The sequence below is a fragment of the Marmota marmota genome, unplaced genomic scaffold (genome assembly GCF_001458135.2).
Source record: "Marmota marmota marmota unplaced genomic scaffold, marMar, whole genome shotgun sequence".
In the NCBI taxonomy this organism is placed as follows: Eukaryota; Metazoa; Chordata; class Mammalia; order Rodentia; family Sciuridae; genus Marmota; species Marmota marmota.
In genome coordinates this window covers 14507650-14526755 of record NW_026000068.1, presented here as the reverse complement: position 1 = coordinate 14526755, position 19106 = coordinate 14507650, and the positions used below count along the sequence as shown (strand labels likewise).

At 37.0% G+C, this 19106-nt stretch overlaps 1 protein-coding gene across 1 annotated transcript in view; it reads right to left on the bottom strand.

Annotated features, from left to right (window-relative positions):
* The window catches only part of Oxct1 (3-oxoacid CoA-transferase 1), a 136697-nt gene that overhangs the window by 92680 nt on the left and 24911 nt on the right, over positions 1–19106 (bottom strand). Inside the window, exons 5-7 of the mRNA XM_015490474.2 lie at positions 17647–17796; positions 13361–13467; positions 10778–10838 (exon numbers count right to left, since the gene is read on the bottom strand). Of these exons, the coding sequence (XP_015345960.1) occupies positions 10778–10838; positions 13361–13467; positions 17647–17796 (318 nt within the window). The remainder of the gene's footprint in view (positions 1–10777; positions 10839–13360; positions 13468–17646; positions 17797–19106) is intronic.

Genomic DNA, 19106 nt, shown 5'->3' with positions numbered 1-19106 from the left:
CCTTTATCTCAACCAAAAAAAAAAGGAAATAACCAGATAAATCTTACCTAGATGTTTCTAACTAAAAAGATAACAGGCAGCGAAACACCATAGTCTGGGAAGTTGAGAAAATGAGTCTTAGCATCCTCAAAATCTTACCACCTTCTCTCCAGAATGCAGGGGTACAGAGAGTTCAAATAAAAAAACAGCTGTATGTTCCCAGTGACTTGGGAGGCTGAGGCAGGAGGATCATGAGTTCAAAGTCAGCTTCAGCAAAATCAAGGTGCTAGGCAACTCAGTGAGACCCTGTCTCGAAATAAAATACAAAATAGAGCTGAGATGTAGCTCAGTGATAGAGTACCCCTGAGTCAATCCCTGGTACAAAAAAAAAAAAAAAAAAAAANGAGTCAAATACAGAGTATTTTACTAAAACATTATATTTGCTTTGGAAATAAACAAATCACATGAGGAAAAACAAAAAGGAGTATCATAGGGTTGGAAGTTGTGGCTCAGCCATAGAGCACTCACCTAGCAGGTGTGAGGCCCTTCCAAACCCCAGGGACATAGGATGACGCCAACCCTGGATTGTTTCCACAGCTCCTGGAAATCTACCAGCCAGCAAGAGCTGCAACCACAAGCTAGACTCTGGTCAGACTGGAGAAGTCCTCAACCCATCATCCCAGGATACTGGCATCCACCTATGTATACAAGAAGCTGGCCTTCAAGTATTGGGTAAGTTAGATGGGGGTAAAAGGCAAGATTTTCTAATAAAATTATTCTACCAATATGTAATTAAACCCTATTTGAGTCAGATTTACTGACAAAGACACTGAAATTTTAAAGAAACCGTAGCAACCAGAGCTACATAAACCAGTTGCTGTATGTAACCTTCCTCTGCTCAGTTGCCCAAAAAGCAAGCCTACAAAATCACATGACCATTTCACTAATCTACACAATCTCATATTGTCCGTTTTAATATGTCATTGATTCTATAGTCAACCTATATTGACTTATATAGGTTATATATTTCATAATTCCCTTCAAACTAGTTGTGATTATTTCAACTTTGCTTAAGTTCACTGGTTTTTAAGACATAATGCTAAGTGACATTTAATAAATTCAGACTACAGAAATGGAAATTATGCCATAAATCAAGAGTCTGAAATTTTTTTTTTCTGTAAAGGGCTGGTTAATATTTTAGGCTTTGCCAGCTATACACAGTCACACACTTTCCTTTTTATTTTTTTAACAGCTTTTAAAAACATAAAAACATTTTGAGCTCTTAGGTAGTACAAAGGCCACAAATTATGCAACCTTTATTGTAAATAATGACAATTACGAACTAATAATAGAAAAAAATAGTTAATACAACATGAGTTAGTCTTTCACTTAAAACCATCACACTCCAATAAAATTAGGAACACTATATAATAGAGAAAGAAAAGGAAGGGCTAGGGCTGTAGCTCAGTGGTAGAGCACTTGCCTAGTATGCATGAGGCACTGGGTTTGATCCTCAGCACCACATAAAAATAAACAAGTAAAATAAAGGCATTCTGTTCATCTACAACTACAAAATTTTTTTTAAAAAAAGAAAAGGACTATTCCCTATTTTTCATAAGGCCAAAAATTATGTCTCAATATTTTTTTCTCCTTTTCTACACGGTCAAGCATAAAAGATGCTCAGCAAGAACTAATGTAGCATCACTTTTAATGTACATATTTATAATGATATTTAAAAGGTAGATTTATGTAGTGCAGGTTGCTAAAACACAATCTTGTGAAGCTTCAAAAATTATAAATAGATGGAAAGTCAAAAAGCCAAAAATAGCTTTTTAAAATTCGCCAATCTGTCAAAAAAAAGAAGGATATATTATTAAAAATGACTTTTTCTTTCAGGATCCCTGCACTAACAATAAGAAATAGCACCAAAATTTTGTGAGGATAAAGGCATACAAATGACTTGCTGTAATTGGTGTTTCTACCCCACAATGCAATGAAGTCCATTGTACCTGAGATAATGGGACTCTCTCATGAAGTTGCTGCATTGTTACCAAGCAACAAGAAATAAAATGTCAAGATTAGCACTTTGTTTAATGTATTTTTATCATCAATGAACTGTATTTCTATTCTGCTCTTCTTCTGGATATAAATGGTCATTAGGCTAAGAATTATTTTAGTAATCTACAAGAGTACACCAAAAAATAAAAATGCAGTTAAGTACACAACCATCCATATTCACCAAGTCCATATTTTTCCATTTATTAGCATAATACTAATTCTGTTATTGAGAAGGTTGTTTTACCAAGTTGCTAAACTACAATGTCATCATCAAATATATCTTCATTAGCATCCAAATATTTTTCAAACCAATCTCACATTTCATGAAAATTCAAGGGAATGAATGGTCTTTCAATACTTTGAAACAAGTAGAACCAATCAGTTCATTTAACATAACTATGTTAGAAAATTAGCATGTTTTCTATCAAGGCATTCTATACCTGGCTAAATCTGCGGCATAGAATTTACAGAGATCCCTTTTGAAGTAGTTTAGTAATCAATACAAAAAATGAAACCCAAATGCATGCATAAAACCTTATAACTGAAAACTGTCAAGAAAATAAATGTAAATTAAAGATATCATATCATTTAACAGGTCTAAAAAGCAATCCATAAGAAAGATATTAATAACTCACCGTATCTATCCCAGAAGTTAACCCTGGGGAAGGCGACAGTATTCTGCCTTAGGATTGAGGGATCTCAAGGCCCATGGCAAGAGTGGAAGACGCATTCCTTCTTTTTATGTTATAATGGACAGCTCATTCTCTTCTTCTTCTTCTTCTTTTTTTTGTTTTTTTTTTCCTTTTCTGTGTAAGAATTTGTGTTGACTGTTTGACACAAGTGGACTGTGTTGGTGAACTCAAGAAGATTGGCATAAACTATTTCTTTCTGGCCTTTAGCCAATTAACTGAAGTAGAAAGGTTTGCCAGTTTAATACTAAAGTACAGTGAAGGGCATTTAACCTATTAAGTTTCACACAGTGAATGTCAAATTTGACATTTCAGTCAAGTTTTCATAAAGATCGTGTCTCTACATGTCAATCATATATGTGTGTGAATGAATTCCACACAGGAGGGCGTAGTAGTTGCCTATGTAAGAGGTAATTGTTTGAGACTAGGTCTAATGAAGTTTCTCAGCATGGTTAGAAGTAATTGGCTTAGGTGAATGGAAGCCTTATTTTTTTTTCCTGAGTTATACCATTATTTTTCCTTTTTACTGTCTCTTGAAAACAATTTGAATTTTGCTGTTTTTGAAGTTGTAAATCAAGGCATTAGCAATCTAAAGATTAAGAATAAAAGAAATTTAAGTGGAAAGGAATTGTTTATCCCTTAGGCATTTTCATTTTCTCTAAAGCAGGAAGCAAGATAGCCAAATCTCTAAAATACTGATACATTAATTGGCCTGCTTGGTGGAGATTAAATATTCACAGGATCCAATGAAGTGATTAAGTCCATTGGTTAAAATCCACCCTGTGTTCCCATATTCTATTGTATTGTAAAGTGAAAACAATTTGATTTTTTTTTTTTTTTTTTTTTTTTTTTTANTTTTTTTTTTTTTTTTTTTTTTTTTTTTTTTTTTTTTTTTTTTTTTTTTTTGTTAACAGGGATTGAATCCAGGGGCACTTAACTGCTGAGCCACATCCCCAGCCCTTTAAAAAAAAAAAAAAAAACACAATTTTTTTTAATTTAGAGACAGGGTCTTGCTAAGATGCTTTGGGCCTCACTAAGTCAATTTGATCACTTCTGCCAAGACAATGCATGTGGTGTTATCAATGAAAGTTCTCCAAAGAGAGACCAAGAGTCAGGAAGCTCTAATCAAAAGCTCAAAAATCACATTTCTCTGCTCACCTCAGTTTTGACATCAGATTTAAGCATTAGTCTATTTTCTATTGGAAAAACAAAATACCTAAAGGTGGGTACCTTAAGAAGTTTATTTAGCTTACAGTTTTAGAGCTGAACGTCTATGATCAGGCAGCCCCATCTGTTCTGCCTCTGGTAAGAGCCCCATGGCTGCGTCACACCACGGTGGAAAAGCAGGAAGGGAAATAGTCATGCACAAGAGGCCATATGCATGAATTGACCATGTATCATAACAACTCACTCTAAGAACCCACCCTGAGAAACCAGCATTAATCCCTTCCAAGAGCATTGACCCCATTACCTAACCACCTTCCATTAGACCCCAATTTTTAAAGATCCCACCACACTGGGAGCCAAACTTTCAGCGCATGAATCTCTGGAGGAATAAACCACATTCAAACCATACCAAGAACTAACCATTTCTTGGAAAATATTGTAAAATGCATTAAGAATAAAAATCACATTTCACATAGCCTTGAAGGAGATACTAGCATTACTCTCAAGGAAATCAACTCTCCTGTAGGATTCCGGAGCATGTCCCTTTGTCTTAAAGAAAACAGAACATATCACGCTATTCTGCACACACACCCACTAGGAATGCTCCCCTTTGGAATGCTCAGGTCTCTGTGCCTGCTAGTCCTTCTGCAACCCCATTCCAAACTTCCCCCAGGCCGCTGAAAATATAGCTTCCTTACTATCTTAAATTCTTTCCTGAAAAGTCACCTTATCCAAGCTTTTTATTGACCTCCCTGTCTAAATGTTAACCTTCCTTCCCTGACCTTTTGTGTTCCTTCCCATGTGCTCTTTTCTTTCTCCTTACCATTTAACAATATGAAAAATGTTAAGTATTTTGCTTATTTATTCTACCTTTTGTCTATCTGGACCATCAGAGTGAAAGCTCCATGAAGGCAGGGATTTTTCTCAGCTTTGTTCACTGCTGTATCTCCACATCCTAGAAAAATGCCTGGCATGACAGAATTTCCAAGTATCAGTGCACTGCACACTGATCTGGTTCTTGTTTCAAGATAATAAGAGTTCAGAGAGAAGATGATGAGAAGAAGATGCAGATGAGGCAGGAGTGACCACAGGTTAATGTCACAGGAGCGGGGTGTTGGGTTCAGGAGGGTTCATGACATTCTGCTCTTTACAGTTACATAAACCTCCAAAGCAAACATACGAAACCAAACTTTGTAATATCATTTACACTGCACTTTTCACCTTTCCTCACTTGCTAATCAAAAGAAACAACGCACCCACCTGGTGGAATGGCAAATGTCCCCTAATCTCTTCCTCAAGTTAATCTCCTAACTAGAGATAGAATGCGCCAGGCAGGCTCTGGTACAGAGCATACTTCTATGCTTGGCTCTTAGAAATTTATCAAAAACTCTTAGGATATCATTTTGCAAAATAATTTTCCATGTGCCTATACTTTATGACCCAGAATTAGCTTAAAAAAAAACAAGAAACTGACAAATATAATATTCCTGATGGCAATTATCTCTAGAGAGGATATGGACTCTAATTCTTACAAATATTAGGTGGGTTTGTAGATGCTCAACTTATTATGCGTCATAAACCACACAGGCTACATGTCTACAAGATCTGTGTGCATCAAACATCATGGAATGTAAACAAGTAGGCATTTAGGTCAATATTCCATAATATAAGTACTATATATTAATATAGTACTATATATACCCCTTTTAACTAAATGCTGAAAGTAACTAAAATAGGTGAAGGGATTTTGTGTAAAGCCTTTGCTGTCTCATGACACCAGCCATGGCACAAGCCTGATGGCACAAAGAAAGCCAAACCAGCGAGGTTATTTCAGTCGCAGGCAGCCTTCAGTGGCTGAGTCAGAGGACCCTTTCTGACAGCACGTGCATGCCAGGCTGCTTCCAGGAGACAAAGCATCAACAAACAGTCTCCTGAGTGAAGCACTCCTGGCCCTCCTCCTAGGTTTTCTATTATAAGCTCCTAAAAAATAAAAAAAAATAAAAATTAGAAAAAAAAAAAAAACATAGAAACAAGCCATTTGCCAGAGAAATCCAGGATGGTGGGCTGTACACAGAGGAGACTGGAGGAGGGGCTCGCAGGGAGCTGAGAGGTTAACAAGTCTCCTTCTGAGAAGAGCCACATGAGTTCCCTTCACAGCAGTCCTTGCTGCTCTCATTATGCACATGTAATACAACACCCAGGAGCCATTCTTGGCTGGTTTTGCTCTTTCTTAAACTCATGAAGTTTATTAGGGAAGACTTCGCCCACTCCAAGAGAGGGAGGTCCAGAAATAATACAGTCTGGGCTAAAAAGAGAAACCTCTTTCTGGCATGAGTGTCAATATGTGCACCCACTATTTTTCCCAAGTAACCACCCAGTTCCGTAAGAGGACTACACCACAACTTTGAAAAAGCATATAATCTGCCGCAGGCCTGGAGAAAGACTAGTGTAATATTCACATTTATTTTGCTAAACACAGACATTATCGGTAATAACCTTGTTTTTTTTTTTTTTTTACACAATGTATGTTTGCTTAGAACACATCAGAAAGAGACAACTTTTCCAAAAGGAAGTAATGTTCCCCCACTTATAGAAACTAGAAACAATTGCTATGGAAAGCAGATTTAATTTTCTTTTTCATTCAAGATAAACATATTGGCTTATTTCTTGTCATAAAACACATGGATATTAATTACTATATAATTAGAAAATGAATGAGAAAAAAAATTAAAAAGCAAGAGTTGTATTGAATGTTCCTTTGCCATGGCTGCTTCTAAGTCCCAAAGAATTATAAGATATTTAAGGGAGTCATCATTTATATTTTAGATATTTATAGTTCTCTCTTCCTCAAAACTCAAATTAGAACTCAAGTAAATAGGGAAAAACACTGAAAAGATGCAGCCGTATGGAGCTTCCAGAGACAGGCTGTAAACCAGATGCAGCTATAAAAAGTCCTCCATATCCATTTCCTCATCTGTAACAGAAAGGAGAGGAGCAAAGTGTTCTCTGGAAAAAAAAAAAAGGTCTTCTGGCCAAATGTAGTGTGCATGCCGACAGCACCAGTTACCAGTGACTCAGGAGGCTGAGGCAGGAAGATTGCAAGTTTAAAGCCAGCCTGTACAATTTTGTGAGACCCTGTCTCAAAATAAAATTTAAAAAAAAAAAAAAAAGTTTGGGGGGTAGAGGGGATGTAGCTAATAGTTGAGAGTTTGCCTGACATGCACAAGGCCCTGAGTTCAATTCCCAGTAATGCAAAAAAAAAAAAAGGTTTTATCTAAAAGGTACAGCCGTCACTGTGACCATTCCCACTATTTCACTATTTAAGATACTACAGTACTAGAAAAGACATTCAACCACCATGTTTAGGGCATACAAGAAAAGTTGCAAAAGGCCACTCAATAGAATAAACAGAGTCCAAGAGAGAGACTAAATGAATCCATAGAGCTATGATCACAGGATAATGATTTCCTCAAAGCCTCTCCAAGGTAGGTGGTACCAGTGGGAAAAAGACCATAGTCATGATAACTGGCAAGAAAGGCTGGGGATAGAGGAGTAGGTTGAACAACAACAAAAATCTCCCTATCTGCTAATTTCTGCTCATTTCTAATGAAATGCACTACACCCCTGGAAGTTCAATATCTTTCAAAAATTGAAAACCCCATTAATTTATAATGATTTGAAATATTTCATAACATAATAGAAAATGAGTTCTACCCTGGTTCCACCTACTGTATGACATCAGGTATTCAACTTAACCTCTCTGTACTTTAACGTCCTCATGTTTAAGGTAAAGATAATTATGGTTCATACAGGACTGTCACGCAAATAATAATATACACAGAGAATCAGTAGTAACTAATTCATAATAATTTCTTTTTTAAAAAAAAAATATTTATTTTTCAGTTTTAGGTGGACCCAATATCTTTATTTTATTTTTATGTGGTGCTAAGAATAGAACCCAGTGCCTCACGCATGCTAGGCGTGCGCGCTACCACTTGAGCCACATCCCCAGCCCAATAAGTTCTTGATTAATGGCAGCTATCATCATTAACATTTAGCATCTAGAAGAATACAGAGGTTATGCTTTCTCAAGATTCCTTTTAAATACTATACTTCAAACCAGATCATAATCATCTATCCCACTAGCACCACTGTAAGATAGAGCAGAACATGCCTACAAGAGAAGGATCATAAACACCTGGAAGCCAGTGCAGGCAACGGAATGCACACAGCACTGCACAGATAAGGGAGCAGAAGCCCAGGTACTCACTAGACTCCAAACAGTACAGAAGACACAAAGTCAAAACAGAGTTTTTGCACCAGAAAACACCAATCTAGGGTATCCCCAAATCCAAATTATTTTCCACTTTTGAGTGCACATTTCCCCCTCTACCATGAGCATGCAGAAAAGGTGGACTTACAATAATATTTTGCCCAAATAATGGTTTTGCTAAAAGTTCCTAAACTAGAAATATGGATTTCACACTGATTCTTCAAATCTAGCTCTGTCCAATGTACCTTTCTGCAGTGATGATAATGTTCTATATCTATGCTGATCAACAAAGTCGTCACTAACCACACCCAGCTTAGTGAGTCTAGAACTGAGACTACTTATGACTGAGTAACAGACTCTGTATTGTATTTAATTTTGATGAATTTAAATTTTAAAAGCCACAGGTGGCTAGTGGCTACGATATTGGACAGCACAGTCAGTTGGGTGTAGCTGTATCAAAAAGGATCCTAATGTGGGTCTGGGCCCACCAGGATACAGTGCTGTGATAGATCAGAGATTTCTATTCCAGAAAACAGGGGGAGGGTAGCTGTTATGGTTTGGATGTGAGGTGTCCCCAAAAAGTTCACATGTGACAATGCAAGAAAGTCTAGAGGAGATAGTCTTGGCTAATCAGTGATAGCCTTGGCCTAAGCAGTGACAGGATTAACTGAAATGGTAGAGTGTGGTTGGAGGGAGTGGGAATTGGGATGTGGCTTTGGGTATATATTTGTAAGTGGAGAGTGGAGTTTCTCTCTCTCTGCTTCTTGATCATCATGATAGAGCTGCTTCCCTCTGCCACACACTCTGCCATGATGTTCTGCCTCACTTCAAGCCTGAGGACTGGAGCCGGCCTTCTATGGACTAAGACCTCTGAAACTGTGAGCCCTCAAATAAACTCTGCCTCTTTTATAATTGTGCTGGTCAGGTTCTTTAGTCACAGCAGCGAGAACGCTGACCAAAACAGTAGCCTTTATTATACTTGCAGGCTCAGTTAAAGAATTTTTTCTCCCCTTATGACAAAAGAGAGTCTCTTTTTTCTAATACCTTCAGTGACTCTTGGACACTAGAATATCTTTTTCTTTTTTCTCTTGTAAGAAATAAGAATGGTTGAAAAAAAACAGATTATAATAGGAAAAAATCCTAATATAACTTTACCCAGGATAATGCATAATGCCCCTTCATACTCAGAAAAGAAATGTCCACTTCTGGTTTTACAGAAGTACATAAAATCAATAGAGTGATAAGCTATCGATTATTTGAACCTATATAATAGACCTTTCTTCAGTAATGCTGCAGGTATGTGCCACAGACAGGTTAATACGACAATTCAATAAATAAGAAACAGATTACACATACAGGGTAAACCCCATTATCCATTTCATTGCAGAAAATACACTAAAATCATTGCAAAAGAAACCACCAAACCCAGGTTGAAAATACCACATCCCCCAGCACTACAAGTAAAGCACTTCACTTTCCAAGAGAGGAAAAGATTTTAAAAGGTTTAATTGTTTCAAAAATACCACTGAACTGCCTCCATGAAACACCATCTTGACCAACATTATGGGTAACTCAAAAGATGCCACAAATACCACCACCATCATAAAAAAACACCAGGAACATGTAGTCTCTTTTCCCAGATCCCAAAGTGGTCTTCTGTAAAGTCCTTCCAAGGGAAAGCTATCTCAAACTTCCATAAACATTTGTTTCCAAGTTTATTATCAAAGACGCAACTGAAGAATCATTTTGAAGTTTCCATTGGAGTTCAAATACGTACAACCAAAATGATAGGGTTTTGGTAAAAGCACCTATTTTAGAGCCTTAACTCTGGGAAGGCTCTGTAATTGTTAACACCACTCCCAAACCCTGGGCATCCAAACGAGTCGGTCAGTGACTCCTGAATCCAACTGCTCCAAATGGAAACCCATCAAAGCAAATATCTGTACTACCCTCCTGCCTTTAAAGAATTCACAGCATCAGGGATGGGGATGTAATTCAATGAAATGATACTTGCCTAGCATGTGTCAGGCCCTGGATTCCCTAGCACTACAAAAATAATCAGAGAAGAAGAACTCATAGCATTCACTTCAGAAAGAGAATAAACTTCTGATATAATTCACTATTTTCCTAGAATATTATAAACAGTCATGTACCAAATAATATTTCGGTCAACAGCTGACTGCATATATGATAAGAGGGTCCCATAAGAATATATGACCTAGTGATATCACAGTACCGTAGTTTGTGTAAGTATATTCTATGATGTCTGCCCGATGACAAAATCGATTGGCATATTTCTCAGATGGTAACAAAAAAAATTATCTTGAAATGTTTACTTATTTTATTCAAGGACCAAAAGACTTTTATAAGTTGCTCGATGGTTAGATTCTAAAAGAGAGCATCCTAGTGCCCAGAAAACTGACTAGAGATCTGTCTGCCACAACACCAACTATTCTATATTTAAACAGAATCCCTCCATATCCAAAACCAAAAGGCTGCCGTTGTTTGTCCTCCAGAGAACAGACAGACTGTTGGCTTCTTCTTGAACTAATACATAAACATCAAGTTAAAAAACTGATATGAGGAATTCAGAAATGACCTCTTCTCTTACCTCCACCACTGTGGTGTCTGCAGCTTTGCACATCGGCAGGTTGAAATTCCTCGCACTTTTCCTGCATTCGAGAAATAAGAAAGTGAAAAAAGAAGACCAAAAACAAGAAACATCTTTCAATTTTAAAATGTTGTAGATTAAAAAGAATTTATAACTCTTCTTCAAGAATGTATCATATGTTCTACTAATAAAATTTTGTTAATTTTAAAATTTTTTTATTTCTTATGGTGGACCTTTATTTATTTATTTGTTTATATGTGGTGCTGAGAATCAAACCCAGTGCCTCACACATGCTAGGCAAGCGCTCTACCACTGAGCCACAACCCCAGCCCTAATTTTATTAATTTTAACAATATAATGGCCACTTCATTCAATTTACACAGTTTATTTTAAGGGATTATTTTTTGCATTCAACATACAGCTTATATATAAAAAATAAAATGGATTTTAATCTGCTCTATTTGAAACAAATCCATTAATCTTTTAATAGGAATGCTACTTTGCTTATATAGTTAAGTATTTCACTAAACAATCTGCTGTCATTAAAATATTAAGAAAGGAAGGGCTGGGGTTATGGCTCAGCGGTAGAGCGCTCACCTAGCACACGCAAGGTACTGGGTTCAATCCTCAGCACCACATAAAAATAAATAAATAAAACATTAAGAAAGGAAAATCAGTGAGTACTTCATATGAAAAGATATAGTATTTTCATTCTCTATTAAAGAAAAACCTATTAAAGAAATTAAATGAAACAGTCTCTGGGAATTTGTACGTCACCTATAAAGGTTCTGGAGAAAGCTTTTCCTTTTTTCTTTCTTCCTTTTGCTTGTGAGGTATTTTTTGTTATTGTTGTTGCTGTTTTCTTGTTTCGTTTTTGTTTTGCTCTACCTCTGAGCACCTTCTTATTTTTTATTTTATTTATTTTATTTTATTTTATTTTTTATTTTTTGGCAGAGTATTGTTAAGTTGCTGAGGGGCTTTGCTTAACTGCTGAGACTGGCCTCAAACTTTCAATCCTCCTGCTTCCTGAGTCGCTGGGATTACAGGCATATGCCACTGTACCCAGATGGAGAATCAACATTATTTTCTGATGAAATTTTTGGAAGTATAATACCCACATCACATGATGTATAAAAAATTCAAAAAGGTATCAACTTTGCTTCCCACATTCCTCAATTGTTATACTTCCTCTGACCATAAATATTAACATATATTTTTGTTTCTGGGAATATGCATCAATAGGCACTCTATGGTGGAACAAAATCAGTCACAGCCATGTTTTATTCACTTTTTTAGGGCCACCACTTTCCATTTGAGCAATGGCTTAAGCAGGCCTCTGGACCAGTTGCCCCACTAAGTATCTTAAGAGTCTAGGTCACTTGACCATTAGTGATGGGAAGCTTTCAATTTATACCAAAGTTCAATAGAGTAAGAGTAAGTCAAGGCTTAGAATAGCCCTTGTGCAGCCTTTTGAGCCAGGCAATAGAGCACAGCACAAACTCCTGGAAATATTTAAAATAGCTCATTTCTATTTGCTACTATACAATTTCATTAACCATTTTTAAAAAGCAACAGGCTTCGCAAACAATATGCCAACATGTCAAAGTAGAGATCATGTAAAATGTCTCTTGTAATTGCCAGAAGTAGTCACATTTTCAAAAACTGACTGAATTCAGGAAATCAGAGTGTTAATATCACATATATTATTTAGGGGAAAAAAAGGAAAACAGGAAAGTACCACTAAGAATTTAACTATGATAGCAACAAAGCTGTATATGCTAAGTATTAAAAAAATGTTAATTAAAAGCAACAAATGGCAATATTATAGGAAAATTATTCTGTAACCTAACAGGTGTTGTCTTCAAGAGCACACATTTTGAAAAACTCATGTATAGTCAAAGGTGGCACAATTGTCAAAACACAACTACACAGTCTATAAATCTAAGACACTAAATACTCAGAATTCAGTATGCTTAGGGTAATCAAGATGCTAAAATCTAGTAAGCCTGTGGCTATGCAGATAATAAGAATGAAAGTTCAGCATTATTAAAGATAATCAACTTTTCAGATAGAATCATTATAAACATTTTCTGGGAGACACCAATAGGGCTGGAAAAGAACTGACCTAAATTATTAGTAGCAATATCTTTCCAGAGGAGCAAAGGAATTTTAACATTACAAGATAATGTACACAAATAACAGTATCAAAATTAAAATTGTGTGCTCATCATGTTTTCTACAAAAAGAACTAGTTTTGACAACTATAATACATAGGGAATAATAATTGCTTGTGATTACATACAAGGGAATATAGATCCAAATATTTAATTTATGAGCAGTGCAACACAGACATAGCTAATCAGAACAGACTCTCACAGGTTCAGTGCACCAGCAAGACTGCATGGCAGTAGCCCTGCATGCACATACACGTACACGTACACCTGGGTGTGTATGATCATAAGTCATTTTTAAAAGGAATGTTTAAATGGAAAACTCACTGTGATACCTTTTTTGCAGTCATTTCAGGAAACGTAGAGGTGCTGACATGTATTATGTTAATAATTTTTTAAACCATCACAATACCTGAAAATCACATTTCCTGCTCGATCTGCTTTCCAGGCTTTCACCAAAGCAAAATCCCCTGTAATTGCTTCTTCCAAAATAAAGTGCTGACCATTAAACTCTCTCACCTGCAGGAGACAAAGAGGGCAAGATCAGGTGTTTGCATGTGTCTTGTTTGTGGTATGTTCTCTGACAGAGGCAGACAAGAAGGATACTAGCCTAGTGAGGGAGGGTCTCCCAGAGGGAAAGGAATTTCAACAGAGACTTTTTACGTAGCGTTAGGCAACTAAGACTTCATCAAAATGGTCAAGGGGAGTTTGGGATACAGAACGTGCAAAGGCCCAGTGAAGAGAAAGTTTGCTGCATTTGAGGAAATGAAAGTTCTTCAAGTCTAAGGGATAAACTATGTTAATGCTCCTTTTATTTTTTGTGTGTACAGATTACATAAGCAACATAAAAAAACAGTTCCACTTTCCCACCGTGCCAGAAAATACCTATCTAGGACACATGAAATGGCCTACGTATTGGTTTTTTTTTTTTTAATACTTTTTTAGTTGTGGATGGACACCATATCTTTATTTATTTTTAAGTGGTGCTGTGCAAGGCAGGCACTCTACCCTTGAGCTACAGTCCCAGCCCCTACATATTGTTTTGAAACATAAAATAGTTATAAAAATCCAGTCCTCTATCCTCATTAGTCTGTGATCTACAATCACCTGTTGAGATTTTAATTGGGATACACAGAATTAGTAAATGAGTTTGAAGAGAACTGACAGATTCCCATTTTCCCACCCATGGTTATAACATATGTCTCTTTTGAAGTTTTCATTTACCTCCTTCAATAGTTTTATCATTCTCTCCATAAAATCTGGATGTATTTTTCTTAGGCTTATTCATAGGTGTACCATGTTTCTGTTGCTACATTAAACATAACATCTTAACTTATTACATCTTTCTGTCATTACAGAGCTCATGAAATGCTACTGATTTTTGTATGTTTATTGCCCTTTGATTCTACTTTGAGTTGAGTGGAGAAGAAAATAAGGTGAATCTTTGCCTCAGCATTATGTTCCCTTATTGTTGGGGATTTGTCTCTGGGAATTAAGACAAAGGAAGAGTGGAACCAAACACGACAGCCACACTCCATCTCTGCTCAGGATGGAGCCACAGAAGCACCTCATTCTTGTTCCTACTGCACCCCCTAGTGGAAAAATAGACTCAGTGCAGCTAAGAGAAGGCTTCAATAGGAATTTGGCACATCTACTTTTTAACAATGGTTTAAAAACAGAAATCCTTTATTAAAGAAAAGCTTCTTTAAAGATATTATCCCAGTTTCCTGCTAGAAAATATTAGTGATCCTTGAAACTCATTGATGAATTAAGATCTTTTTAATATGAATTTACATAAAAGAAATGTATAAGCTGCCTATCAATATACAAAGCTTTTTTAAAAAATGGTATATGTACTTCAAATACCATCACTATAAACACCAGTAATGACATTGGAGTGTTTTACATACAGGGAAACTGGAGTAAATATTTGCGAATGCAGGGCAATGTCAAGAAGTTGGCTTTACTTTTATATTCCAATTATATAACTTTCTGATGTCTGCAAACTAGCTATTGCTCAGTGCTAGCCACTCTAAAATTTTAAAAGGGGGAAAGAACTATTTTTTTCAAGCTAGTTATTATACTCACTTGAAAGAGCTGTGATAGTCAGTCTCTACCTCTTCATCTAGGTTCTTTCTTGAATCCACTCCAATCAGATTTTCATCCTCTCTATTCTAGAAAAACCACTCCTTAAGGTTGTCAATGACTTCCACTTCTCCAATCCACTGGTCAATTCCAGTCCTCATATTACCCAGCTTCATCACACTATTTGACTCAGAGGATCCCCGGCTCCCTCTCCCTTCCCAAACTGTCCCTCTTCTTCCAAATCAGTCCTTGGTTTTCTCTTCATTTATTAAGACACTAATCATTCTTGCCTTTTTATTTTCCTCCTCCCACTCCTCCTCCTGACCTTTAACTGTCAGAAAAGTGCTCTCTATTTACATGCAAGCCCAAGCCATCCTTCTAGCCCTGAGAGTTTAAATGCTATGTGCCAAAGCTTCCAAAGTTCCCATCCTGGCTCTAACTCTTCCTTCAGTGGAAACCCATCTTCCTCTTGAGTCTCCTGGACATCGTAAATGTACCATGTCCCTGGAGAGCTCTTTGATTAGCCCGTGCCTTGCCCATTCTTAAGCTCACAACCAGCCCATCAGTAAATCCTGTTGTGGTTCCTCCATCAACTTCTATCCTGATTCCAACCACTTCACCCACACTCCACTGTTAGCACTTATCTAAGCCACCTTCCACTCCCATCAGGATTCATATAACAGCCCCCTAAGCTTTCTCACTGCTTCTTGTTCTTGGTCCCCTACAAACAGCAACAACAAAAACCATAAAAGTCACCACCCAAGAGCCACAGTGATGTTCACAACAAACAATTAAGGTCACATCACATTCCCACCCTTCCAAAACTCTCACTGGCTTCTCTCCACACTCCGTGAACTCCAAGCTCTGTGTGGATCTGGTTCCTGCCTCTCTTCACTTTGCATCCCTACCCCTCTCTGCCTCATGTTCTCTGCTCCAGTCTCAATGAACTGATGTTCCCCAAACAGGACAAGCCTGTGGCTGCCTCAATCCCATGTAGTGCTTACTTTTTCCTCTGACTAAAGCCATGACCCTCTGAGCACCTTACTCATTCTCTTACCTGTTCAGGTCTCCATCAAATACTACCCTCCTGAGAAAGGCTTTCCCTGACCACCCAATCTGGAATGCTGTGTCCCTGCTGATCATTCTCTTTGCCCTTGACCTCCTTGGCTTTTCTCCATGTAGCCTACTGCACCCATTATGTGTTTGTTCATTCACTGTCAGTGTCTCCACTGCAGGCGGACCTGGTCTAGACCATCCATTTCTTCACACTGCTTAGATCAGTGCCCCGCAAAGGCAAGGGTCTCAATAAACATCCTTAACCTAAGGAATTAGTTCACTTAAAACCAAAGGCCAGGAAAATAAAGAGATAAGAAGAACTGCTTCAAAGAATAATCTGTCATATACCTGGAGGGTTCAGTCAAAATGACAAAACTACTAGATTCATGCACCTGGCTCCAGGCAAAAACAAACTCAGGGAAGATTCTAGTTTATCATATTTTCTCAGAGTGAGTTAATGCGACAATTTCTAGCAAGCTACCAAAGTGTTAACTCAATTTTTCTGGGCAATTTTATACTATTTTTATACCACTAAGTTTCATTTTTAAAATTTGGCTCTTTTTTTTTTTTCCTTATCAAGAAATGTTTTAAACCTGATTAGTTAGCAAAAGGAAAAAGCAAAATTAAATATGAAAATTATTTAATACAAGCTTTGAATCAATATAGGTCACTCTCAGCAGGAAGGCAAAACTCCAGATGGAGGACATGGTTGGAGATAAACACTGATGAGCGAGGGGCATGTTCAATGACCCTTTACCGTCCCCCAGAAAAGGAGGAGCAGAGCCAGCATCCCCACATGTACAAAAGTGGTGAGAGATGACTTCACTGACTACTTTCACTTCCCTAGAGGCATAATCTTAGCATTTCTGCAACACCCCCTAGTAGTTAATTCCCTTGAGCCATCTGGAAAAGAAGAATGAAAAGATCATAAAAAATACAATTATGAAACATTGACCGGTATAATTTTTAAAATTATCTCAGATCTGAGTAACTTAAATACCTATATGTAGAGGTCTACTCTTTCCTATTATGTGACTGAAACAGACTATTATAAAGGTACACAGTATTTTAAATCAATCGATTTAGTAAATGAAAAGTTCACATGTGTTCAACATACAAAATATAAAGGTGATAATATGAACTATGAATTCCATCATATAATTTTAACTGTGTTCCACTTTTCAAGATTTCAGACTAACTTATGATTTCCCTTGTTTTTTAGCACCTTCAGTCACAGGATGGGTTCATACATATCAGACAACTTTTCCATTTTCCATATAGCAAAATCAGCAATCATAAATGTTCCTAAATTTGTTAAAACCATCCATAATATCAGCCAACTAATCTTGAGTAGTACAGTATATATCCATCACAGCTTCTTTTCTTCATATTTATTCTAGTTTATCTATGTGATTTTAATTACTGGCAGATAGCCAGGTTTAGGTGGAAATGTCAACAAATACACTGATGAAAGTGAGTGTTTTTTTCTCACCACGGTGATTCCACCCAGAATGCCATGGGGAAAGAGGTACACTGTCTGGATGAGCTGTTTCTTACCTCCCTGGGCTTACTGGCAATAGCGATGCTGCCATCTTTGTTGTATTTGATGGGTGCTCCCCCTTCTTGAACCAGGGTCCCATACCCTGTGCTGGTGTAAAACGCAGGAACTCCAGCACCACCTGCACGAATCCTCTCTGCAAGTGTGCCCTACAAATGAACAAGCAACACTCAGTTAAAAGTTCACCAAGCAGGCATCGTTTGGGGACACAGAAACATTTACAGACATATTCCCACTCTCGAAAAGCTTACAATTCTAAGAAGTACAGAGCACTACAGTTTGATGTGCATATGTCCGTAACCCTAAAGGCTAGAAGATCATGTAAAAGAAATACCTGTCTGTAGGCAACAACCAGTACATTATTTTTTTTTAGAGAGAGAGAGAATTTTTTAATATTTATTTTTTAGTTTTCGGTGGACACAACATCTTTATTTTATTTTTATGTGGTGCTGAAGATCGAACACAGCGCCCTGCACATGCCAGGCGAGCGCGTTACCACTTAAGCCACATCCTCAGCCCACCAGTACATTATTAATCCACAAAATGTAACTGCTTATTTGTCTAGTTGTGCTATCAGCTTCCAGACCTCCCACTGGTTTCCTGACATCATTCTACATATGCCTACTTTTGATATTTTTTAAATCAATTTTCATCCAAATTATATAATTTTAGCTATATGCATTCCCAAAATATCTTTAAATTTTGTGTTTTACTGTGTGCTATCATTAATAACACTGTAAAGTGTTCATATTTATTTTAAACCATTTTCACAAATATTTTATTTGCTAAATGATCTAAGAAAAATCCAAAGGTAAGCAAAGGGTACAGAGAACAGGTCAATTGGTTTTTAAAAGCCAAGAGTACTCCCAGCTTTGTTTCACAGTAGAAATAGCTGCAAACAAAGTTTCTTTGTGTCTTCTTTTAGTCATCTTTCCCATGGCTGATCCTTCCCTCTTCTTAGTATCAGTGATTTCATACCTGGTTTCCCTGGGTGTCTCTCACCCACAACCAACTTTCCACCCAGATTTCCCCTAGATCTATACTGGTCCTGAACATTTCCTGACACCCTCCCTAACACTAAAACCTACTGGTGGGGTCTTGCCACATCATGCCTTACTAGATAACTCATGGGCTAATCATTAGTAAGAACTGATATAGTTATTAGGGACAGTCTGTTCAGACTGACCCAGTTTTAAGAACTGTTCTCTACAGTAACTAAGGTCTTTAAATATTTAACTCAAAGAAGAGACTAACAATTGGGATCAGGTCATTCAAGTAGGTGGGATATTCTGGGAAAGGAGGAACTTGCAACATAACTGAAAATCTTCCTGATAACTGGTTCTCTATTCTTTCTATGGACAGAGACCACTCTGCTTTGTGTTGCAGTTTATGTTAATACATTCAAAAAACAGAATTATTGAAACAGCCTTAAAAACATTCCCTACTTCAAAATATTTAT